Source organism: Paramormyrops kingsleyae, chromosome 11, assembly GCF_048594095.1.
Source record: "Paramormyrops kingsleyae isolate MSU_618 chromosome 11, PKINGS_0.4, whole genome shotgun sequence".
Lineage (NCBI taxonomy): Eukaryota > Metazoa > Chordata > Actinopteri > Osteoglossiformes > Mormyridae > Paramormyrops > Paramormyrops kingsleyae.
In genome coordinates, this window is record NC_132807.1 from 1,574,793 (window position 1) to 1,602,035 (window position 27,243).

A 27,243-nucleotide genomic window follows, 5' to 3' on the forward strand; every position below is an offset into this window, starting at 1 on the left:
AGTCCTGAAAAAGGGACGTTTCTTTCTTTGCTGAGTATATGTATGACATATAAAATAATTTTATTTATTTTTGTACTCCCTCCACCACCCCCCCTCTGCGGAGGACTACTTTATTTGTATTTATTTATTTATTTTCGCTTTATTTATTTATTTATTTATTTATTTATTTATTTACTTCCTCAAGAGAAGGCGAGGGAGAGAGAAGGGGGGAAACAAAGGAGAAGAAGGGGGAAAGAGATAGAGGGAGAGAGAGAGGAGAGAAAAGAAAAAAAAACAAAACAGATAATCTGCTTCCATGTCTGCTGAAAAGAGAAAGACAACATACAACATCTGTACTAATCACAACGACCACCAAACGTTAAATGTTGTTGAACAGCACACACAAAAAGCATTACAACACATGCCCAGAAGCAACAGCCGATCAAGACAGTGTGTGTCCGTGAGCACGCGTCCGTGAGCACCTGTGTGCACACCTGTGTGTGTCAGCACGCTGGTGTTCCTAAGGTTTCTCCATGTAAATGTCTAGTAGTGTGTGTGGGGAGCCACAGACCCGCCCACCCAGGACATGAAGTCGACACGGAGGAGACCCGGGCCCTAGACATCCAGAGGCCCCACAGGGCACGGGAACCCCAGGAGGACCACCGCAGGGACAATTGCATGCACACATAAACAAATATTCACCCATGCGCCCAACATGGAGACACACAGAAATGAGCGCCATACACACATTCACACTCCCCATATATACTATAAAATAATATTAATAAAAGATGGATGGGAAATTACAAAGAACACGACATCAGGAATCAAATGTTTATTTTTTCAGATAAGAAATTTAAAAAACTAAACTAAACAAGCCAATAAGAACATCTAATTTAAATAACCCCTGTGTATGATAATAAACGTGTCTCGCCTTGCCATACGGAGACCGAGAAACGTTCTCCTCAAGACCACACGAACAACTAAAATCTATATGCTGGAAATTAAGACATTCACAAGATAACTCCATGAAAAGCTCTGTAAAAGTAGAAATGTGTCTATTTTGCCGTAACATAACGTGAGTTAATTGGCTAGTAGTTGCCTTAACTGAAAAAATTCACTCCAGTCGGAGAAAAAAGTTACTAACGCACTACATTGCAATAATGTATGGCATGAAATAAACTTGTAACTATATAATTCAGTAATACAAATAATAAACCTTAACATACCGTTCACACTGGCCTCAAGAACTAAGTTAGCGCTTGATTCCCCTGCACTTCCTGTTATGGCTGAGCGTGCAGATGGCTGAGAGTGCACGTTCTGAGCGGCTGCAGCCAGACCCTTCTCATTGTTTTAGTATGGCCATAGCCGGACTCCATCTTTTATTGCAAATATCTTTTTTATGTCTCAGGGAATATGTTATTAGTTCCATCTGATACATCTCCCTTACCTTCTCAGCCCATAAACTGTATGTAGGGGGGTCAGATTGTAGCCATTTAATTGTGATACATTTAGTTGCTGCTGTTAGTAGTATATGTAGGTAGATATTTGTCTGCTCTTCCGTCAATGTCCCTCAGCATTACTCCCAGTATTGCCACCCTTGGGTCTCTCATGAAGTTTTTATGGAATATCTTTCCAAGGGCCTCAAACACATCTTCCCAGAACTTCTGCACTTTAGGACAAGCCCAAAACACGTGTGTATGGTTTGCCATTTGTCTACCTCAGGGGTCGGCAACCCTAGGCACGCGTGCCACAACTGGCACGCGGACGATGATCACAATAGAGACCTGCACTCCCGCAGGACCCAACGCACCGAGTGCGGCGCGAGACAAGATTTGATGGGTGAATGCAGGTGCGGGCGGTAAGGTCCTCATGTATGTGCGGGTTGCAGGAGAATAGAATTAATCGCGGGACTCCCGCAAAATGGAATTATCTTAAAATTAATTTATTAAAAACAAGTACTCTATTATTTATCTACTGCTAACGCTCTGAAGCAGTATTAGGCCAAATGCTTTTCTGTTTGACCACTTGAGAAATCAACATTTATTATTATTTTGTTTCATTGCAATATTATTAGCCTATTTGTAACTGTTCTGAGTGTATTTCTATGTTCTGAAAAGCTCCTCGTTCGTGTCCATGTTCATCATTCCATTTAATTAAACTCAGATAAAACGAAACATATTTGTTTATTTTCCGTTTCTTTTTTATATACACTCAAAAGGGAAGCAAGTGAAACAAATAACAGAGTAGCGGGAAGAAGTGGTAAAAATAAAACTACTTATATGTTTACCTGTGAGATTTTGCGGGCGGGAGCGGGACAAAACTTGAATACTGCGGGCGGGAGCCGGAGAAAATAATATATATTTTTTTGCGGGAGCGGGCAGGAGCGGGACTGAAAAATTTGTCCCGCGCAGGTCTCTAGATCACAACCCCAATTATTAAACACATTAAAATTTTTCAAATGTCATTGGCTGTTGCTTGGCGCGCCTGCTGCTTTGGTTTGACTACTTGATGGTAGCCCCCCCCCCCCCATCATTAACATGGCACGCGGACTAACAAGAAAATATATAATTGGCACTCCATGTCAAAAAGGTTGCCAACCCCTGGTCTACCACAATGTCTCCAACATCCGCTTGAGTTTGTTAGGCCTATCTTGGCCATAATTTCTGGGGTATGAAAGAATCTCATAATTATCTTCCATTTATACTCTCTCCATATATTTCAGTTAGTAACTAAATGTGCTTCTGTATATATTTCTTCCCATATGTCCTAAGGTATATCTGTATTCATGTCATTCATGGCCTTTCACATTTGTTGTGTTGGTCTGACTCATGTCTAAAAATATTTGATAAACACGGCATATAACTTTACTTGCCTCGGTCCTTGTTTGGAGTTTTATTAAGAGCTCTTCGACCGGGGTAGGGCTCAAGGCTTTATTCTACTCTGCATGTTTTGTTAGGAAGTCCCTCAATTGTAAATATCTAAAAAAAACTGTGTTTTGAATTTTGAATTCCACTTTTAACTGGTCAAATGATTTAAGGCATCCGTGCTTGTAGAGTGTTCCACCTCCTGTCTACATGCGGATTCATCATCGTTCTTGATGCATCCCACCACTACCGTGTGGTGACATCATGAACACACTTAGAGATGTAGCTGAGGACAGTCAGGGTTTCTGGTTGTTGTAGATGATGACCATCTTTGTGGTGGTGACATCATGAACACACTTAGAGATGTAGCTGAGGACAGTCAGGGTATATTCCTCCAAGTCTACTATGTCCTCTCCCTCACTTGTAGCTGCATGTTTGAAGACCTGCCAATTTGCACTGGAAGCAGTCTTGCAGCATGGAGTCAGCATCACACGGCCACACTGTCACAGTTCTCTGAAACGGTTTACTGTGCTTGGCCAGGGGACGATAGGCTGGAACCATCATGATGGAAATATGATCAGAAAGGCCAAGATGGGGGCGGGGGATGGATCTGTATGCACCTCATTTGTTTGTGTAAACACGGTCCAAGGTGTCATTACCCCGTGTCGGTATGGTGACATGTTGGTAAAAGTTTGGCAGAGTAACTCTCAAATCTACATGGTTAAAGTCGCCTGCTACCACATAGAATGCCTCCAGGTGCTTATTTTGGAGTGAGCTGATGAAGCTCACTCAAAGCCTCGTCAGCATTAGCATCCAGCAGGATGTAAACCACTATGACGAATACTGCTGTGAGCTTGCGAGGTAAATAATGTGGCCAGCATTTCACAGTGAGATGTTCAATCGCCTCGGAGCAGTGTTTGCTCACCATAGTACAGTTAATGCACCAACGTTTGTTTATGTAAACACATAGTCCACCCCCGTGAGTCTTCCCCGACCGGTTAGTGCGATCCGCTCGGAAAAGTTGCAGTCCGTCGACCTGGAAAGCTGAGTCCGGCATGTTGTCTTTTAGCCATGTTTCCATAAGGCAGAGTACGGCACAGTTCCTCATCTCACGGGAAGCTCCCAGCCTCAGATGAATTAGATCCATCTTGTTATCCAGAGAACGGATTTTGGATAGGCTGAGTGACGGGATCGGTGGTCTGCTAGCCTTTAGCTTAGGTAGCAGGCCGCCCCGTTTCCCCCTCTTTTGTTTCTGAGCGCACCACTTCCACTTAGCTCCTAGCCTCTGTGCTCTACCTTGCCAGTCTGATGTTCTCAGAAGCCGCAATCTGCCTAACATAGACATGACTACAGGGGGAACAGTCATGATATATCCACCCCTGATATCCATGAGTTCGACTGAACAGTAAGTGTGTGTATGTATGTGTGTGTATATATATACACTGAACAAAAATATAAATGCAACACTCTTGTTTTTGCTCCCATTTTTCATGAGCTGAACTCAAACATCAGAAATTTTTTCTACATACACAAAAGACCCATTTCTCTCAAATATTGTTCACAAATCTGTCTAAATCTGTATTAGTGAGCACTTCTCCTTTGCCAAGACAATCCATCCCACCTCACAGGTGTGGCATGTCAAGGTGCTGATTAGACAGCATCAATATTGCACAGGTGTGCCTTAGACTGCCCACAATAAATGGCCACTCTGAAATGTGCACAGTTTTGCTTTATGTGGGGGTGGTGGGGCAGAAAACCAGTCAGTATCTGGTGTGGCCACCATTTGCCTCATGCAGGGCAACACATCTCCGTCGCATAGAGTTGATCAGGTTGTTGATAGTGGCCTGTGGAATGTTGGTCCACTCTTCTTCAATAGCTGTGCGAAGTTGCTGAATACTGGCAGGAACTGGAACATGCTGTCGTATACGCCGATCCAGAGCATCCCAAACATGCTCAATGGGTGACATGTCTGGTGAGTATGCTGGCCATGCAAGAACTGGGATGTTTTCAGCTTCCAGGAATTGTGTACAGATCCTTGCAATATGGGACCGTGCATTATCATGCTGCAACATGAGGTGATGGTCGTGGATGAATGGCACAACAATGGGCCTCAGGATCTCGTCACCTCTGTGCATTCAAAATGCCATCAATAAAATGCACCTGTGTTCGTTGTCCATAACATACGCCTGCCCATACCAGAACCCCACCACCACCATGGGCCACTCGATCCACAACGTTGACATCAGCAAACCGCTCACCCACACGACGCTGTCTGCCATCTGCCCTAAACAGTGAAAACCGGGACTCATCTGTGAACAGAACGCCTCTCCAACGTGCCAAATGCCATCGAATGTGAGTGTTTGCCCACTCAAGTCGGTTACGATGACGAACTGCAGTCAGGTCCAGAACCCAATGAGGACGACGAGCATGCAGATGAGCTTCCCTGAGACGGTTTCTGACAGTTTGTGCAGAAATTCTTTGGTTATGCAAACCGATTGTTGCTGCAGCTATCCGGGTGGCTGGTCTCAGGCGATCCTGGAGGTGAACATGCTGGATGTGAAGGTCCTTGGCTGGTGTGGTTACACGTGGTCTGCGGTTGTGAGGCCGGTTGGATGTACTGCCAAATTCTCTGAAACGCCTTTGGAGACGGCTTATGGTAGAGAAATGAACATTCATTTCACGGGCAACTGCTCTGGTAGACATTCCTGCAGTCAGCATGCCAATTGCACGCTCCCTCAAAGGTTGCGACATCTGTGGCATTGTGCTGTTTGATCAAACTGCACATTTCAGGGTGGTCTTTTTTGTGGGCAGTCTAAGGCACACCTGTGCAATATTGATGCTGTCTAATCAGCACCTTGATATGCCACACCTGTGAGGTGGGATGGATTATCTTGGCAAAGGAGAAGTGCTCACTAACACAGATTTAGACAGATTTGTGAACAATATTTGAGAGAAATGGGTCTTTTGTGTATGTAGAAAAATGTTCCTATGTTTGAGTTCAGCTCATGAAAAATGGGAGCAAAAACAAGAGTGTTGCATTTATATTTTTGTTCAGTGTATGTGTGTATATATATATATATTCAGCAGTATTTATATATAGTACTTTCTGTTGTTTGGTTTGAATGTTTGTTGTATCTGAATGTTCTTTGTATCTGAATGGGTAGCTACTCTGCAATTTCGTTATGCATGGTGTAGGAATTATTAGCTCAGGTAAATTTTTATATCTCCACCAATATGTTTGAATTAATTAAAGTTTAATTAATTATTATTTAATGCTGATTATTAATCAATTGTTATGCCGAATGGTCGGCTCCTCCAAACTCGATTGGGTTATCCCCGTGAGTCTGTTAATGTGAGACTTAAATGGGATTCACTAATTACCAGTATCACTTAGTAACCTGGGTTAGAAGGCTCGTCCACCGAGCTGCGTCACCAGGTAATGTAAACAATTGGTAGCGGAGCCCCCCCTCACGGCCGATGAGAGAGAGTCTCGCGATGTTTCAGGCGAGTTTGAGGTTCAGAGCGTGTAGCAAGATCGCACAGAGGCAGGAACTTAGTGTGAGTACTCAATGACGGAGGCTGAAGTTGTGTAAAAGACATGCATTTATTCCTAACTAACACTACAACTAACATAAGACAGACATTACACCTAACACAAGCAATAAACACGAAATAACGGAATAAAACAAACGATGTAATTATGAAAATGCAATGACCGGATTTAAATGAGTAACCTTAAATGGGAAATACTGTTCTGCAAAGCAAGCACAGTTTGTGGAAACACGACCCTAAAGTCTTATAGCAGGTTAACAGAACAGCTTAAGTTGTTAGAATGAAAGGAAGTTGGTTTACTTGGTTGAAGAGTGGGGGGGGGGGGGGTCTTGGCAGTTGATGGCAGAGCTGCTGAGCCGATGGCACTCAGGAAGGCGCGGCGTTTGAAGCAGTGGAGTGGAGCCCCTTTGGATTCTCTCTCCTGGTGAAGCTTTGTCTTGGGTGCTGTTCTTTGTTCAGCTGGGCCTTCACCGGAGGGTTTTCTGGTGGGCTTCTCGTCTCCCGGGCTGATGGTCTTTTCTGTACGGCTGCTGGGTGTTCTCTGCGCTTGATGATCTGTTTGCCCCGGCTGATGTTCTTCTTCGGGCTGGCGGTTATTCTCTGCGCGCCTTTGTTCTGAGGTGCTAGATTTTTATGGTCTAAAGTTCATGAGTAGGGATGACCAGGAATTCGACTCCTGGCCCAATGGCTGGCCATCCATTTGGCGGGCTTTCGGAAGGGGGTCTGTATCAGTCCTTTTTGGATTTATGGCCCAACTGATTCTCCCTTTACTGATGATTTTCATTAAGCTGTTATAACTTTTGATACATCCACTTTTATGGTAATCACTGACCAGATTTGGAATCAGGGGTGATTAACAATCAGTTTGACACCAAACATGCCATACCAGCTTCACAGGTACATACCTCATATCATCTGTATTAATTGATTAAACAATTAATTATTTTATCTATGTGACTGATTCACATCAGTATAGGATACAGGTGTTTTGGGTTGCACCTCAACAGATGTTACACTTTGTAATATGAATATTTGATGTAATATCTGCACAAACAGCACATCTTATCCATAGATAGGCGTGGCCGTTAGTTTGTGGTAATATCAATATAAGTTGCACATCTGGAAACAACATATTTTGTTTGGTGTGGCTTATGCCAATTCATCTTCTCCAGAATGGATAAGATACACCTAAATTCAGTTCTTTTAACATAGCATGGTAGAAACAAAGAAACTTGGTAACCGTCCACCAAGATCAGATAAGGACCACAAAGGAATGTTGGAAGAGAAGGGGGGGTTTTTAACAAAGCAGACTCTCTAAAAGTTAGGACACATTGGTTACACTCACTTTCCAGATTCGTCTGGTATACCATGAGAACATACATACAATGGTAGCTATACCTATCTATTTATTTAAATTTATATGTGTTCAAGTACAAAGGGGTAAAATAGGTGATACTCCGTGAACATGGTTATAAGGGTGGCACACAAAACACTAAGATTGTCTAAGGACACATACAAACATAACGTATCTGTGTATTGAGACTAGTAGTCGTGAGTAAATCAATATACAGGGTATACAAAAGCCAAACTTTTTTTTTTTTTTTCCCCCTTTTTTCTTTTCCCCCCTTTTCTTTTATTCCCTTTTTTTTTTTTTAAATGTGTCCTGTCCGGCAGCTTTAGCAAGCAGAATAATGGTCTGAATGCACTGCTGTGTCAGACATATTTGCTTTGCCATGAGGGGCTCTATAGACTCTGTATAGGCCCTTCATGTTGGTTGATTTCTTTTTATTTGTATATTTATTGTATTTTATTTTTAACACATGTGAAATATTCCAGTTGCCGAGCTGTCCGGAAGGGAGTGATAGTGAAGAAAAGGGGTAGGGAGAGAGATTATAGAGGAGGCGAGAGAGGAGAAAAGAAGGAAAAAAAAAAAAAAAACACGAACAAAGGGGGAGACAACAGTGGGAGAGAGGCTAAGAAAGACAACAGTAACGTAAAAAGCACATATCAAGGGAAAAAAAAAATAAAAAAAAATAAAACAGCATTTGAAATACAACCAAAAATGGACAAATACAAAGACACAACCAGAATTAAAGAAAATAAAACAGATATACAGACATCCAAAATTGTTGCATGTGCTTGGAAGGGAGTGTGGAAGTGGGTTTGCATGTGTGTTCTTCTGTGTGGGGGTATACGTGTGTTGGGTGCGTGTGAATTTCTCCATGGAATGTACTTGATAGCAAGGGCGGGGGGCCGCAACCCCACCCCACAAGAGCCAGAGGCCAGCGGAGACAGGCCCAGGAGACCCAAGGCGTCCACGGCCCCCCAAGAGCACAGAGGAGCCAAGGCCCCACGCTCCCACGACAGCCGCGTCCCCACCCCAGCAGGAGGAGGAGGGGGGAGACCCCAGGCGCAGCCCCCCGCAGCCAAAAGGGCACGAGCCCCAGAGAACCAGAGGCAACAGGCAGCCGACCCCGCGAGGGGGACGGCCGCTCCCGCACGGGCCAGAGCCAGGGCCCCAGGACCCCAGGCGGCCGGGAGCCGACCGGCCCCCGGCAGAGAGCCCCACCGCGCCGGAGAGGCCCGAGCCCCCCCCAGGCCACCACCCGGGGAGGAGGGACAGCAACCATGCCAAGGAGGCAGCCGCGCCCAGGAAGGAGCAGCTAGCCCCGGACCCAGGCCCACACTGCCCACGCAGACACCTCGCAGACACACCTCTCAGCCATACACATAGACCATACACCCACTCACACAACATACACAGAGACAAAAAGACATAAGCCCATCCACTCCGGACCGCCCTCCGCCATGCGGGGGAACGGACGCCACCCCCCAGCGCCAGCCGCAACCCCAGGGCACCGCCAGCCGGACGCCCGCCCGAGTGCCCCCCCACCATCGCGGGCAGGGAGCGGGGGTGTAGGAAGACCCGCCCACTCTCCTCCCCCACGCACCTGTGTGAGAAGTGGAGTGTTGGATGCATGTGTTGGTGAATGTATGTGGTGTAAGGAGTGAGTGAGTATGACTGTTGAGAAACTTAAGATGGATTTAAAATTGACGGGGGAAGCGCGGGGGAGCACTGCTTGCAAACAGCTCTCCTCCTCATCACCCCCCCGCCAAGACCCTCAATGTATATGGTGTAAGTAAAATTGAGGGGCGGGCAGCAGTGAAGAGGTGAGTGAGACCACCTCAGCGGCCCCACCCACCAACCTCTAGGTAGTGCCCCCACCCCCCAAGGCCCTGTGTGTATACTGATATGTGATGACTAAAGTGTAATTAAAACAAGGGGAGGCAGAGGGCCGCGCAGCACAGCGAGTAAGGCCATGTGAATGGCCCCCCTCACTGCAGCGTGCGCGGCACATACCCACCCCAAGATCCTACATGTGTGCGTGGCATGTTATGTGAGTGAGGGGGGAGAGGGGCTGGGATTCATGATACCAGGGGGAAGATCACTACCCCCTGGCAGAAGAGAGCCAGCTAACCAAGCTGGCTCATTAGGCACCCCAGCTCCCCACCGCGGCACGGGATGGAGCGGACCCGGGGGGCCCCCGGCGACAACCCCCCGGAGCAGCGCCGACGCCAAGAGCTAACCCCCATCCCCCCCCACCCCGAAGGACAGCCCGCACTCAGTCACCCACTCATTCGACGACAAAAAGTGGCAGACCAGCCCGGGCTCGAGACATGCCACCCCCCAAACAGCGCAGGCCGGCCCCCCAGACATGGACCATCCCACCCCCCCCGGCGGCGCCCCAGAGGGAGCACAGGCCACCCCCGCGCAGGAAGGCACCCACCGAGGAAACGGCCAGGCCCCGGGCACCAGAGCCCCAGACCCCCACCCAGGCCCGCACCGAAGAGGCCAACCACCCATCCCAGGGCCAGCCCCCGCCACCACCGGCACCCCAGACCCCACGCCCCCTGACCGCCAGGCAGCACCCGCCCAAGGCCCACCCCACCACCACCAGCCAGGGCAGACACCCAGACATCACAGGACGGCAGCCACAGCCCCCCCAGCTCCAAGAGGCCACCAGTCGCCCATAGCCCGGGGGCCCAACCCCACCACCCGCCAGAACCCCGAGGGGACGAGACCACAGCCGACCACCCCCCCTACGTAATGGAATTGGCCAGAATGGACCAGAGAGGATCCAATCTGCCCAATTGATTTTTTTGGAGGGAATTAGACATTCTCTCTAGACTTATGTGGTCTAGAATTAAATTTCTATACTGAGTAATACATAAATTATTTTTTGATTTCCAGTTCATGAAGATAGTTTTCTTTGCAATGCCTAAGGCAGTAAGGATCATGTGCGCTTTATTTTCTTCCATATCTAATATACTTGCATCACCTAAAATGCACAATGTAGGTGAGGTTGGGATATAGCAATTAAACCAAATTGATAGATCCTCACAAATCCTTTGCCAGAACTTCTGAACTGGGGCGCAGTACCATATGGCATGCATGTAGTTCTCCACAAAGTCACCTGAGCAGTGGGTGCATAGGTTTGAGTGGATAAGGCCCATTTGGAACATCCTTTGTCCTGTATAATGACTTCTATGCAGAGTTTTGTATTGTATAAGCTGTAAGTTCGGGTTTTTAGTCATTTTGAAGGTGTTTAAACATATTTTTTTCCAAAAGTTTTGATCTGAATCGATGGATAGATCTTGCTCCCATTTTGAGATTGGAAGGGAGATTGAGTCATCCATTTTTGACAATAACTTATACATTTTTGACAGTAATTTGGGGCTAGAAAGATTTAAAAATTCTAGCACACATGGAGGTAATTCCCGATTAAACTTTTTAAGACTGAACCTAGCCTGAATAATGGACTTCAGTTGCTGGTACTCAAGAAATTTACTGTTGCTAATTCCGTATTTTGAGACTACTTCGTCAAACGAAATAAATTTCCTGTTTTGAATAACATGTTCAAGATTTCTAATCCCTTTATCATGCCATGAGGGAAAGTTCAATGTTATCTTTTTTCGGCAAATATCTGGATTGTTCCAAATGGGTGTCAATTCACAAGGGATAAGTGGAGACCTTGTAATTTTTAAAAATTCCCACCAGGCTATTAATGAGGTGCTAATACTAAGGCTCTTAAAACATTTACAACGCTTAATGGTAGGACTTATAAAAGGCAAATCAGACAATTTTACTTCGCCACAGATTGCTTGTTCTAAGTCCAGCCATGGACTATCTACCGGGCTTGATTTCATCCAATTTGATATATACTGCAGTCTGTTGGCTAAGAAGTAGTGATAGAAACTTGGTAGTTCTAGACCACCATTACCTTTGGCTTTTTGCAGAGTTTTTAAGCTTATTCGTGACGGTTTGTTCTTCCATAAAAATGACGAGATGCTTGAGTCTAGTGATTTAAACCAAGCCATAGTGGGTTTATTAGGGATCATTGAGAACAAGTAATTGATTTTAGGCAGGACCATCATTTTAATGGTGGCAACTCTTCCAATAAGAGATATAGGTAGAGATTTCCACCGCAGAAGATCCTCTTCCACCTTTTTTAGCAAAGGAATATGATTCATCTGTACTAGATCTGAAAGCCTGGTGGAAAAATTTATGCCTAAGTATCTAAGGTTGCCTGACTGTAAAGGGGTAGTAGTTGTGTTTTGGAAACTGCAATTAAAAGGCAAAACTGTTGATTTGCTCCAGTTGACGGAGTAGTCTGATATAGATGAGAACTGATCTATAAGTGATATTGTCTTCAGAAGAGAGGTTGATGAATTCCTAAGAAAAAGTAAAACGTCATCTGCATAAAGGCTTATCTTATGGTCTGTTTTTTCTGTTTGAATTCCTTTAATATCTACATTTTGTCTAATTGCTGCTGCTAGTGGCTCAATGAAGATAACAAAAAGCGAGGGAGAGAGTGGGCAGCCCTGCCTGGTGCCCCTCTGCAAACGGAAGCTTTGGGAAATGAATTAGTTTGTCCTAACACATGCATTTGGGGAGCAGTATAGTGTTTTAATCCAGTTTATGAAGGATGACCCAAATCCAAATTTGTGTAGAACTGCAAATAGAAATTTCCAGTTGACTCTGTCAAATGCTTTCTCCGCGTCTAGAGAGATAACTGTGGTTTCTAATTTGTTAATGGAGCAGTAGTCTATAACATTTATTAATCTACGTGTATTATTGGCTGAGTGTCTACCCTTGATAAAACCTGTTTGGTCGGGATGTATAAGGAATGGCGTAACTTTTTCTAATCTTTTGGCAAGAGCTTTGCAAATTATTTTAAGATCTACGTTTATCAGTGAGATTGGACGGTAGCTGGATGTTAGTGTTGGGTCTTTACCAGGCTTTAGAAGCAGGCTGATGTTGGCAGAGTTCATGTTTGAAGACAGCGACCGATCGTTCTGAATTTGAGTAACCATTCTGATAAAAACAGGTGCTAGCGCTGGCCAAAATACCTTGTAGAATTCTGCTGGGAAACCATCTGGACCTGGAGCTTTATTATTTGGCAGAAATTGTATGGCTGCATTGAATTCAGATATTGATAGAGTAGAGTCTAGAACCCTAATTTGTTCATCATTTAGTTTTGGCAGATTTATATTGCTAAGAAAATTGTTGATGTCATCATCAGATGGATTATTCTGTGATGAGTATAAAGCTTTATAAAATTCTTTAAATGATTTATTAATTTGTTCGGGATCATGAGTTACATTCCCGGTCGAGTCTTTAATAGAAGAGATTGTTGTTTTTTCTTTATTGAGTTTTAACTGATTAGCAAGGAATTTCCCAGATTTATTGCCTTGTTCAAAGTTTTCCAAACGCAATCTGTTTACCAGAAATTGTGTCTTCTTATCATTTAAATCATTAAATTCTAATTTTAGTTTTCTCAGGTTGGTAAGTATATGCTCTTGCGGCGAGGAAGCATACGCTGTTTCTAGCGATTTAATCTTCTGTTCTAATTCTGCTACATATGTTTTTTCTTTATTTTTTCTATGTGTACAGTAAGATATTATTTTTCCTCTCATTACTGCCTTTCCTGCTTCCCAGAGAATACATGGTGAGACTTCTGGTAGGTCATTGTTATCCAAATATGTTGCCCACTCATTTTTGAAATAATTAATAAACTCTTGTTCTTTAAGTAAGGATGTGTTGAATCTCCAGTTCCTACTTGGTGGTGTGACTCTTTCCTTTGCTAGCAAGAGAGACACCGGTGCGTGATCACTGATAACGATGGGGTGTATCTGGGTTTCTGTGATGTTCCTCATCATTGAGCTGCTAATTAGGAAGTAATCTAAGCGAGAGTGTGAGTGGTGTACTGGTGAGAAGAAGGTGTAATCCCTGGAAGTGGGATGATGTGACCGCCAGGCATCGCAAAGACCAAAATCATTCATGTATTGTCTAAGAGTATCTGCAGACTGCCAGTTCCGTTGGCTCATGGCCGTGCTGAGCTTGTCTATTTCTGGGTTCAATACCAAGTTGAAGTCTCCTCCTATTATAAGTGTGGAGTCCGAATGAACAGAAAGTGAAGTGAAGAAAGTATGAAAAAAGGAGGGGTCATCAACATTTGGTCCATAAACACTAGCAATGCAGAAATCCATATTTTGAATAGTTAAATTAAGTATAATAAATCTACCTTCTGTATCTGTTATAGTATTGTTAACAGTGAAGTTTATACTTTTTTTAATCAATAGGGTTACGCCTCTTTGTTTTGAATTGTAGCAGGCTGAGTACATGTGAGGGTACTGTGGGAAGGTATGTATATGTTCAGATGTTTTGGCCATATGAGTCTCCTGAAGGAGGACAATGTCTGCCTGCAGATCTCTTAACCGATTTGCAATTTTTATCCTCTTTTCCCTGGAACCAATTCCACGTACATTCCATGTGACAAATTTCAGTGTGGTCATGTTTATATTAACTTAAGTTGTTTGATATTCGCTAAAGGTGTGTGCGTGTGTGTGTGTGTGTATATTGTGCATGACCTGTATGGTTGTATCTGTCCTATGTGTCTGTGATGGACATGTATATATCTGGGTTGTATGTTTGTGTGTGTGTATTGGTACTGAGTAAACATTGTGTCAGTAATAATGCTGTGTATTAAGCAAATGGCAAAATTTGAGATAATAGATAGATAACAGAAAAAGAAGAGAAAAGACATGGGAAGAGATTTACGTGAACTAAAACAGTGCAGGTACCCAAGAAACATTCCAGAATAACAACAATCAACATAGAAAAAAAAGAGAAAAAAAAAAACAAAAATAATAAAAAAGCATAGAGATAACGACGATACCTTTCGCTAATTAAACCGGCAAAAATTATCCTATGTAGACATATCTGTAATACCATTGTGCTGATGAGAAAGTGAGTAAAAAGGAAGGAATAAAGAAAAGAGGTTGGTGTGGATACAGATCACCTGTTGCAGATTCAGAACAGCCAGGGAGTGGAATTCTGGTCGCGATAGAGCCGTCCTCCAACGTACAGCTTGTCGACCGCGATGACAGCACGGGAGCCTCCTTCGATGAACTTTTTTCGTATCGGGAACAGGATCTTTCTTCTCTCCAAGATCTCCTTTGGAAACTGATCGTTGATGCTGAAGTCCGTTCCTTTCAATTCCCGACCGCGGCTTTTTACCAGTTCTTTCTGTTTAAAGTGCTCGAATTTGGCCACGATTGGTCTGGGTCTGCGACCGTCGGGTCGCCTCCCACCTAGACGGTGTACGCGATGGAAGTTGATGGTTTTCACTGTGTCCTCCGGAAGTTTTAGGTGAGTTTGAATGAACTCTTTTACCGTTGTTTCTGGGTCTTCGTCTGCTTTCTCCGGGATACCTGAAAATACTAAGTTGTCTCTCATACTGCGGGCCTGGAGGTCAATGACAGTTTCTTTTATTTTTTTATTTTCTTCTGCAAGATGTGTCATTCCATCTGTGAGGGTTTTAACCGATTCCCTGAGAGTCGCATTTTCCGCAGCGAGTGTTTCCACCTGATGCTGGCTGAACTCCACTGACTCGCGCAAAGCCTGAAACTCTTTGTGGAGAATTTCCATTAGCGACAGACGCGCGTCTAAGCTAGATAGTTTTTTATCTATCGACTCCAAAATGTCCGTCATGTCGTTGGTTCTTGGAGAAGCCGCTTCTGGGGAATCTTCGGGGCGACTTCTCTTGACGGACAAGGTGCTTTTACTGCTGGAGGGAGTCGATGTCTTGTCTGTTTTCCCCATTGTAATCCGCTCGAAACACTCGTCAATAAACTTTTCTAAATTGTTCAGGTCTTCACTGTGCTCCAGGGTGCTAAAGTTCTTATCGATACAACCAAACTATGTTTTTATTACCTTTAAAGCTGTCTAGATGAGCTGGCGAAGAAAGAACCGTTGAGTGAAATGTTTGTAATCAGCTTCGCGCCGCCATGTTCAATACTGCCGTGGTTCTCGTCGAAATCTCGCGGTGTTACAGCATGCCGGACCCTACAGCTACACCTACACCTACAGAAGAAAAGCCAAACTTAAATGAAATTTCCTTTAGGGTGTTCGTCTGTTGGGTGAGTGAGATGTAAGGCAGAGTGTATGTGGAGGGGGTTGTGTGCCAAGTCGAGGGACCCCTGTCCGTGAAGTCCACTCTGCTTGTCTGTAGGTCCCTAAATCTTTGGGCAATAAAAGTTGGAGTGCTGGCCTCCCTTGTTATCTGTGTGTGTTTGTGTGTGTAACCCCCCTTTGGTGCCTCTCGTACCAGGCTCGGCCTTGTCTCAGGCCACCTGGAATTTAGGCCCTGTGATATGTGCATGTGTGATCCTACAATGGTATAATGACAATAAACGGCTTGTAATTCTAATTCTAATTGTAGTAAATGCAGCCTAAAGTGGTATTTTAAATCAATTCAATTAAAAATAAAAAAGGTTATTCATCCTCTGTAGCAATAATTCTAAATGGGGACTTTTGCAGTTTTTCTATTACATTTGTGTAGATATATTGAGGTCTTTCCTTCTGCATTATTCACAGAGACCAAATTGAAGAATGCAGTTCAGATCTACTTGATAAAGTGGGTTTATCTTCCATATTGAAGGTATGCATTTATTGCTGATATATATTTTCATATTAGTTCTGTGAATTGGCTTCCATTTACTATAACTGTGCAATTAAAAACTTTATGTAAAAGGAAAGATGTTTAAAAGTATTTTTCACTAATGAAACTATTAGAAGCTTTGGTGCAAGTAGCAATAATTAACTGTGACTGTTTGTTCTAGTCACTAGAGGAAAATGCTGTAAAGTTCCTGAAGGATGAGCTGAAGGAGATCACAAGGTATCTAGGTCAGAATTACCCAGAATGCTCTGAGCCTCAGCTGGAGGAGGACAATGACCTGGAGAGTGATGGTCATATGCAGAACACCTGTGGTAGAGAGGGAGCTCTGAAGATCACACTGTACATTCTGAGGAACATGAAACAAGATGATCTTGCTGATATGCTGGAGAAGAGTAAGAGCTTTATGCCAGTCTGTACATGTATGTGGTGTTTCAGTAAAAATATGTATGATGTGAAATTTAAAGTTTCATTTATCATAGTGAAAAGTGTGTGTGTGTGTGTGAGAGAGAGAGAGAGAGAATTTTAATATTCTTCCTCTTATATTCGTCAGGATCGTGATGAGAATTAATGCATTTTCCGCCTATTTCTTTTCAGGGAAGCTCATGCAATGTCAGAAAATGCTCATGCAATGTCAGCACAGAATAAAATGTAACCTGAAGAAGAAATTCGAGAGTGTGTTTGAGGGGAAAGCTAAGGAAGGACAGCCAACACTTCTCAATGAGATTTACACAGAACTCTTCATAACTGAAGGTGGAACTGGAGTCAATGATGAACATGAAGTGAGACAGATTGAAACAGCATCCAAGAAAAGGCGAACAGAAGATACTACAGTCAAGTGCAATGATATATTTAAACCCTTATGTGGGCGTGAGACACCTATCAGAACTGTACTCACTAAAGGGGTTGCAGGTATCGGGAAAACAGTCTCTGTGCATAAATTTATCCTAGACTGGGCAGAAGGAAAAGCAAACCAGGATGTTCACTTCGTATTTGCTCTTCCTTTCAGGGACCTGAATTTGATTAAGGATGAATACAGTCTGATTGAACTACTTCACCACTTTGTCCCAGATCTGAAATTATTTAAATCATCTGAGCTGTTTAGGTACAAAATCGTGTTCATCTTTGATGGTCTAGATGAGTGTCGCCTTCCTGTAGATTTTCAGAACAGTGAGAACTGGTGTGATGTAACAAAGAAAATGTCACTGGATGTGCTGTTGACTAACCTCATTAAAGGGAATCTGCTCCCATCTGCTCTCCTCTGGATAACCTCCCGGCCAGGAGCAGCCACTCAGATACCTCCTAAGTGTTTCCACCGGGTGACAGAGATACGAGGATTCAGTGATGCCCAGAAGGAGGAGTATTTCAGGAGGAGGTTTAGTGATCAGAGCCTGGCCAGCAGGATTATCACACATGTGAAATTATCACGGAGCCTGTTCATCATGTGCCACATACCTGTTTTCTGCTGGATTTCAGCTACTGTCCTTGAGATGCTTTTCAGTGAGACTGATGGTGGAGAAATTCCAAAGACTCTGACTGAAATGTACACACACTTCCTGATATTTCAGACAAGTTTAAAAAATGACAAGTACCTGAAAAAACATCATTCCAAGCTTAGTAAATGCCCTGAATCTGCCAAGGAATTTCTTTTAAAACTTGGTAAACTGGCTCTTCATAACCTTCAGAAAGGCTTTCTCATATTTTATGAGCAAGATCTGACAGAGAATGACATTGGTGTCACTGAAGCTTCAGTTTACTCTGGAGTGTGCACAGAAGTCTTTAAAGACGAATCTGGGTTGTATCAGGATAAGGTGTACTGCTTTGTGCATCTGAGCATCCAGGAGTATCTTGCTGCTTTATATATGTTTCTATCAAACTCAACAGCTGACCTGCTGAAGACTGCAGTGGATGAGGCATTAAAGAGCAAAAATGGACATTTGGACCTCTACCTCCGCTTCCTCCTGGGCCTCTCAACAGACTCCAGTAAAACTCTATTACAAAGGCTACTGGGACAGACAGGAACCAGCTCAGATGCCATTAAGGAAACAACTCAATACATCAAGGAGAAAATACAGGAGAATTTATCTCCAGAAAGGACCATCAACCTTTTCCACTGTTTGAATGAACTGGGTGATAATTCTCTAGTAGAGGAAGTGCAAAGATACCTGAATTCAGAAGACCTCTCACCTGCACAGTATTCAGCTCTGGCCTTTATGATGCTGATGTCAGATGAGGAACTGGATGTGTTTGATCTGAAAAAATTCATCAGATCAGATAAAGAGCACTGGAGGCTGCTGCCTGTGGTCAAGACATCGAGGACAGCTCTGTAAGTGATGTGAGGATGTGAAAAAAATGTCTGGTTTGGCAGTTTTACATGTACATTGTTTGAAATGTATAAAATATACAGTTTATTCCTTCTCATGGGTTAATAACCAAGATGGATTTTTTTTTTATAATCTGGAACACAGATTTTATAATGGCTGAGGGTAGTGATGTAGGGTAGCCTCCTAACCTGCTACAGAAACAGGGAGGGCTCTTTGTTCAGAGCAGGGACACCCATTTGGCAGACTGCAGCCCAAATCAGGACTGAAACACAGTTTAATTCGGAACACATCAGACTGCCTCCATAGACGCTCCACCATGGGTAAAATCTACTGAGAGGGACCTCTATACCCCCTCCCTCACTTGGCTTTGAATCGCTAATGGAATTTGGCCCTCTGATGGTTTGTGAGTGTTATTGTCAGCAGGTGTATTCATGTAGTGGAGCCCAGAACTGGGAGCTTCCAGAAGACTGCTGTAGCTGGCTGCTTACTGATGGCCTCTACTGGCATCAGTGGAAGAAAATAGAATAGCTTTACCACACTTAGCCCACACTTGCACACGACCATAGGTGGCATGTGCATTCATGTACATAGCAGAAGTATTCAATGATGTCCCATTCCTCAAATAAGCCAAGTACAGTGTGCTTGAAGTACATTTCATTCACACATTGGCAAACACTGCATGGTAATGATCTTTGGCTAAGTATTTCAACCACAATGCACCGCATCAGTGACAGTGATTAATATTTCTATCGAACACAAGGAAGTCTGCCACTAATCCAAGTCCAAAGAAGTTTGAATTGAAATACGCAAAATTGCTGAATGTTTGCATGGCCTAGGCTACAGTGACAGACAGCCCCAAACCAACATAAATGACAATGTAGCATGTTCCTTCTTCAGCTCTTCAGATAATAAGTGTGTCCCGTTGCTTTCAAGAAATTCTTACACACTTGGGCTCTTAACATGCACTTGCGCACTTTGTGTCTTGTGTCAACATATGAGTGTTCAGTGTTCTTGCCCTTAAGTGGTGTAAATGGGACAAAGCCAATATGTTTTTCGTCATAGTACTAGGACTGGGTATCATTTTGGTTTTTTCCGATACCTGTGCTAAAATTATAAAAATTAAACCTTATAATCATAAATATTTTCACATTGAAATTAATGTAGAATTAACACAAATGGCAGTATATGGGTCACTATCACAAACTCATGTTGTAATGTAACATGTTGGTTTTCTCTCATTTTTAAATAGGCACAAATTATTCGACTTCATTGTCTAACCTGTCGATTTTGCCTCTGGGGTAGTTAATCAGTTTTGTTGTGTTGTGATTCATTTTTATAATAAACAAAAGTATTTAATCAAATCCAGGGAAAGCATTACTGAGATCAGAAAAAATGACGAAACTAAAAAAATTAGCAAAGACACATATCATACAAATTGATTGTTTATTGTGGGTTACCTACAGTAAAGGTGAAAGTTGATTTTTGACTACCTATTTGGGAAAAATCAACAAATCTCAGTAGCAAATTACCTAATATTAATACTTAAATTGTTCAGGTATGCCTAATGTCAGTTGCTCTGTACAAAAAACAAACCGTTTATTTCAACAAAACATTTTTTTGCGAGTTTATGCGAATTATCCATATTTTACCATTTCTTTAATGGTTTAACTAAATTAAATTCAATAAAATTTTATTTGTATAGGGCATTTTCACAGCATTACATTTTCTCAACGTGCTTTGCATTATCCCCATGATCCAAAGCCCCCAGTGAACAAGCCAGAGGCAACAGTGGCAAGGAAAAACTCCCTAGAAGGAAGAAACCTTGGGAGGAAGCAGACTCAAAGGGGGAGCCCATCCTCCAGGGGCCGGCAGGGAGAGTCAAATGAGCAAGATGGCAAAGTCCCAATTCACACTATCCGAATTTAAAAATTTGAGTCTCAAAGCGGGGGGCAGGCAGGTGCTGGTGCTGCTTCTGGTGGCAGGATGAACAATGGTACAGTAGCAGGGCATGCAGGAGAGGTGTCACAGACAGAAGGGCAAGCAGGATGGAAAAAAGCCACAGATAGTACAGGCATTGCAGGCAGCAGGGTAGGCAGGATAATAATAATAATGCATTTTATTTGTGGGTGCCTTTCTAAAACCGAAGGTCACCTTACATAGTCCGTAAAAGACAAACAATAAAAACAAATAATTAAAAAGAGTTATTTACATAATCAGACAACAATAGGTCTAAAGCGAGTAAGCCAACTTAAACAGATGGATTTTGAGTTTTCACTTAAACAAGTGAAGAGAATCGATATTTCTGATATCCGGCGGAAGTGAGTTCCAAAGATGGGGAGCAGAGTGACTAAAAGCTCTGTGTCCTATGGTGATGAGGCGGGCAGAGGGAACAATAAGATGGGTGGAAGATGAAGATCTGAGAGATCGGGATGGGGTGGCAATGTGAAGCAGGCCAGATAGATATGGAGGGGCGAGCTTGTAAATGCATTTGAAAGTGAGAACTAGAATTTTGAATACTATTCTAGTTTCTATGGGCAACCAGTGAAGCTGTTGAAGGACTGGGGTGATATGTTCCCTAGAGGGGGTACAAGTTACTACCCGAGCTGCAGCGTTCTGAAGGAGTTGGAGTTTACGGAGGGACTTGTTAGGGAGACCAAAGAGAAGAGAGTTACAATAATCAATCCTAGATGTGATGAGGCTATGAACAAGGATGGCAGCAGCAGCATGGGGAGTGAGGAATGGACAGAGTCGGTTTATGTTGCGAAGATGGAAGTATGTGTACCGGGTGATGTGATTAATGTGTGACTGAAATGAAAGAGTACTATCTAGGATGACGCCTAGACTCTTAACCTGGGTGGAGGGGTGTATAGCGGAATTATCAATGTTGATGGAGAAACTGTGGGATTTAGTTAGAGTGGAAGTTGTACCAACGAGTAGAATATCCATTAGACAGTCTGAGAGGGAAGATGGTGGAAAGGAGCAGCTAGGTTTAGAGGAGATATAGGAGTAAGAGTTGAGTTGGATAAACTGAGTGTGGCCAGAGAGATATGAGGTGAACCAAGCAAGGGGAGTATGACTGATGCCAATGGATGATAATCTATTCAGAAGAGTGTTGTGAGAAATAGTGTCAAAGGCTGCGGTCAGATCTAGGAGGATGAGAATGGTGAGAAGGCCAGAATCAGCTGCCATCAGGAGGTCATTGGTGACTTTTAGTAATGCTGTTTCTGTACTATGGAGGGGGTGAAAACCGGACTGGAATTGTTCATAGAGATTATTTTATTTATTTTATTTACCTTTATTTTACCAGGAAGTCCCATTGAGATATAAAATCTCTTTTACAAGAGAGACCTGGCCAAGGTAGCAGCCATACAAAACATAAACATATACATGACAATAAAACATTAAACCATAAAACAGAAGAACAATTGTTTTTATACAGTGGCTTCTCAAGCAAAACATTGACATTCCTCAGTCACTGTACTATTTATGATGATCTTAAAATCCTTTAAAGATATTAGTGTTTGCAATTTAAGAATTTTTTGAAGGTTGTTCCATGACCATGGTGCGTAATAAGAAAATGCTGTTTTGCCAAGGTCTGTCAGGACCTGGGGGACATATAAAGGCAACCACTTGGAGGCACGCAAGTCGTAGCTATTGGAGCTGATGCAGATTATGGTTACTGAGGTGTGTGTGAAGCTGGGAGGCAACAACAAAGGGAGGTTTGATATAGGACGAAGGTTATCGAAGTTATTGGGATCTGCACCTGGTTTTGTAAGAATTGGAGTAACGGAAGCAGTTTTGAGTGATGGAGGGACAATTCCAGTCTTAAGGGAATAGTGGATAACGGTGGTAATGAGGGGGGCCAGAGAGGGGAGACAAGTTTTAACTAGAGTAGTGGGTAGAGGGTCGAGCTGACAGGTGGACGATTTAGATTTTTGAATAATTCCAGATATGTCATTTATGCAAGGGAGAGTGAAGCTTGCAAATGACTGACAGGGGAACTGAAAAGGGAGCAGGGAGTTTGCTTCAGGAGCTACAGCTCCATTAGAATTAAGTTGCTGGTGGATATCAGAAATTTTTGATGTAAAAAAAGACGAGGGAATTACAAAAATCAGTCGAATACATATGGGAGGGAAAAAAGTCCGGAGCCCTAGTAATATTAATAAACAGAGAAAAGAGAGACTTAGGGTTACATTCACTAGAGGAGATTAAACCAGAGTAGTATGTGGATTTGGCTGAGGCAATGCAGTTCTTATAAAGCAGAAAATGATTATTGTACAGTTCTTTGTGTATGGTGAGTCCAGTTTTCTTGAAGAGGCGTTCCAGTTGGCATCCTTTAGCTTTAAGATGGCGCAAGGTAGGAGTGAACCATGGAGCTGAGCGGGTGAATGAGACTGATCGAAGTTTGACTGGAGCAAATGTATTAAGTAGGTTATGGAGATTGGAATTGTAGTGTGAGACCAGTTCATCAGGGGTAGATATGCTATGGGTACAAGGGAGGTCATTTACAGCAGATGAAAAGATGTCAGGATTAATATTACTCATTTTCCTAAATGCAGTATTACGTGGAGTGGAAATCTTGGAAAATGTTACATTTATATTGAAGGTAATAAGCAGATGAATGGAGAGCGGGAACAGATTGGCTTTGCAGTCAGAGGGGGTGACACCAGAACAGCAAACCAGGTCTAGGATATGGCCTTTGCAGTGAGTAGGGAAGTCAATATGTTGCTGAAGACCAAAGCTATCCAGACAAGATGTAAAATCTCTGGAGAGGAGGTTATTGTCATTGTCCATATGAATGTTGAAGTCACCAAGGATTATAATATTGGGAGAGAGTACCGAAAAATGAGTAATAAGAACAGTAATGTCATTTTAAAAAATCCTTATTTGGCTTAGGTGGTCGATAAACAGTGCATATAATAGTTGGAGTGGATCCCGCGAGCTGTAATGCAATGTATTCAAACGAACAGAAGAGTGGGGCGGAGACAGGGTGACAGGGAGACAGTTTCCACTGCTTCCGATGAATCATCGCAAGACCTCCGCCCCGCCTCAAGTCACGAGGTTGGCAAACATAAACAATGGAGTCGTTGAGGGAAGCAAAATCATTATGCTGTTGCCACGTTTCAGTCAAACATAGAAAATCAAACTTACGCTCAGAGAGGAGATCCTGGACGAGATGCCCCTTACCAGTCAGAGAGCGGATGTTTAATAATCTGAAGTTGACGCTGCAGTTAGCCTGCTTGACTGTAGGATTAGCCGATCCGGTTAGGCGAGCTAACGCATTGTGGGTAGCATCCCGGGTGGTATTGCGAGGATAACGGCGAGTTGATGACCAGATGGATTTTATCGGGTTAGTGTAGTCGTAGCTGAATTTCCTCCGGGACCCTTGGTGGACATATCTGTGGCGAGGCTTGAAAGCGATGTCCGGGTGGAGGTGAAGCGCCACAGGTGGAGGGACGGCCAGGTGGACACGGAGCTGCAAAAGCTCAGTAATAGAGTACTGAAGCAGTGCTGTCGTAGAGCGGTGAATGATGAATAAAACAGTCCAGGTAAGTACGGACCACACACACACCCTATGAATCCACATCTTACAAGGGAACGGGCATTAAATGCTGGAGGCTGGAGAAAGCCCGATGTAGATGGGGGTAAGCAGAAGTCTGTCCAGACAGCTTCGACACGACTACTAATAACCCGTAAACTGTATAAAAAATGATTCAGGATGGAATCACTCGCAGAAACTTCGTTTGTTGTCATAAAATAACTTTAAGAGCAACTTTTAAAAGTTCCAATACAACAACCGGAGAGCAGCGGCAGCCAAACGCGCCAGCGTTCACTCACCCGGATTAAGTTCAACATAAGGGCTGAGGTACTCCATATCTTCTTATTGTGTGGTCTCCAGGCAGCACAGCCTAAGAAGAGTAGGGGAAATAAAATGTACAATTACCCAAAGTAGGGGAGACTAGAGGCAGTTCAAACAGTTAGGTGAGTGCAATATGAAGTGCAATGTGCAAGCTCCGGCAGATATGGCTATGGCAGCATAAGTAGGAGGGAGAGGCAGGTGGGAATGCAGGCATGGAGAGTCCCTGAAATGTCAGCACTCCAATTCCACGAGGGAATTCCACGAACATGGAAAAATAGCAGTGAAACTGCATTATAGAAAATTTGAAGACTTTAATTCAGAGGGGAAAAAAAATCTGATGCATATTTCCAATGCATAAATATTCAATGTTAGAATTTCAGTGGCATATAAAATTCAAATTGTGATGAGACAGATTTACTTCCATACCCCCCCCCCCTTTTATGACGCTGATGGGGATGTATCTGGATCGAGTTTCACCGCTGCGCTGTTCATCAAATTACCATGCGAATGCGATTTGAATATGCGGTAATGCGGCTATTTAGGATGCGAATAGCGATCTTCAGGTGAGGGCGGCACTACACGCCCCTGATGCAGGTAAAACAAAGTAAGGTGACATGGTTTACTTTTTTGCCGATTTAACCCTCAATGGTTCCTTGGGGTGCGTTCTGCACCCCCTGCCCATTTCTATGGCTACTACCATGTTGTTATTAAAATTACAGCAGTTATCCTCTAGGACATTGTAAGTGCACCAGTTTTACATACGGTCATGCCGAAAATGATAGAAAAAGTGTTGACGTCAATTATCGCTGGCATACTTTCTTCGGGGGTGCAAAATGCACCCCAAAAAAAACTTAATTTATGACAGATGTCTGTGGAGATTCTCAGTTATCCAGGCCATGGTTATCCTAAAAAAGGGTTATGCAATAGCAACTGGACTTTGTTTTTCATAGAAGAAGTGTTGCACTCCATCCAGAGTGCTTTCTCAATTCTGACTGACTGGTTGGCATAGCAGGTTGATGAACCCTGTAGAATCCTCAAGTCGTTAGCACTAGATGGTCACCTGTGGGTTGTTGTTGTTCCCCCTGGCTTTCATGTGTTTCACTGATACCACCTGAGGCTGAGCGTGAACGACTGTGGAAGCGTCTGGGCAAAGTTGAAAGAACTGCATTGTAGGTAGGTGATAGACGTCTTAGGCCACCTCCTCTGTTCAACGACGGTCGTTCATTTGAAGCAGTTGTCCTCCCGGTCCACCTACAATGCAGTTCTTTCAACTTTGCCAAGACGCTTCCAAAGTCGTTCACGCTCGGCCTCAGGTGGTATCAGTGAAACACATGAAAGCCAGGAGGAACAACAACAACCCACAGGTGACCATCTAGTGCTAACAACTTGAGGATTCCACAGGGTTCATCAACCTGCTATGCCAGTCAGTCAGAATTGAGAAAGCACTCTGGATGGAGTGCAAAACGTCTTCTATGAAAAACAAAGTCCAGTTGCTATTACATAACCCTTTTTAGGGTTAATTAATGACATTGATATGATCGACAAATTCAGTTAATTAGTGATAATTGCTACTATAATTTTTTATGTTATTATATTCTAGAACATTTTCGGATATTAAAAAAAGTCAGCCATTTTGTTTTGTTTACATTTCAACTGTTAGAAAAGATATAACACCATGGCTAGGTATTCCACAGCTGAAGCTCTTCGACACATTCTGCAAGAGGATACAGTCGGAATGTGCATTATATGACCAGTCCCCTCTGCTGCCCCCCCCCAACGCCCGCAACCCCTTTAACTGCACTATCTCACTGCGTAAGCTGTGCAAGCATCATGCAGTTAACTAATAAATGTATCTTAACTTTAGTTAATTGAATTTGAGCTTGGTACCATTGAATTATATATGCCAATGGATAGGGGTGCAACTTGAACCCCAAGGACCTGGAACGTAACTTTCTGACAAGGACCCATTGAGGGTTAACCTAATTTTAAAAACTTTAATACTTCTGACAATAGTTTTGAAAAGAAGACAGATTACGGATTTAGTCAGTGTTTTTTTCATGATTCTACATAAAGATTTCAGCAAGATATAAACTGAAATAGACGCAAAAAATATGCTGCATCATCGACAATGCACTCGACCCCAGAGGGTTAAATGTGTTAGACTCCTCTCTTAGGCTTGGATATGTTTCAAAACCTTTTAAACTAGCTGTTATTAGACCTGTTCTAAAGAAACCAAATCTTAAACCTAGTGATTTAGGAAATTATAGACCAATTTTAAATCTTCCTTTCATTTCAAAAATCCTAGAAGTAGTTAGTATTCATCAGCCATCTTTCCTACAGAAAAATAATGTTAATGAATTATATCAATCTGACTGAAGACCAAACCATAGCACAGAAACAGCTTTAATTGATGTAATGAATGATTTTGCTTATGGCTTCTGACCGTGGCTGTACAGTATATATATTTGTTGGTGTTACTAGATCTAACAAGCATTTGATACTGTGGACCATAATATTCTCTTGGACTGGGTAAAATCTATGGAGAGACAGCTCTCTCTTGGTTTCGCTCTTATTTAACTGATCATCATCAGGTTGCACATGTGAACAATGAATCTTCCAAGCCCACTAAAGTCACATATGGT

The 27,243-nt window shown here is 43.1% G+C and overlaps 1 protein-coding gene across 1 annotated transcript in view; it reads left to right on the forward strand.

The window, feature by feature from the left end:
- The window catches only part of LOC111839477 (uncharacterized), a 99,912-nt gene that overhangs the window by 29,036 nt on the left and 43,633 nt on the right, over positions 1–27,243 (forward strand). The window contains exons 4-6 of the mRNA XM_072717791.1: positions 16,339–16,402; positions 16,584–16,812; positions 17,015–18,743. Coding sequence (XP_072573892.1) covers positions 16,339–16,402; positions 16,584–16,812; positions 17,015–18,743 — 2,022 coding nt within the window. The remainder of the gene's footprint in view (positions 1–16,338; positions 16,403–16,583; positions 16,813–17,014; positions 18,744–27,243) is intronic.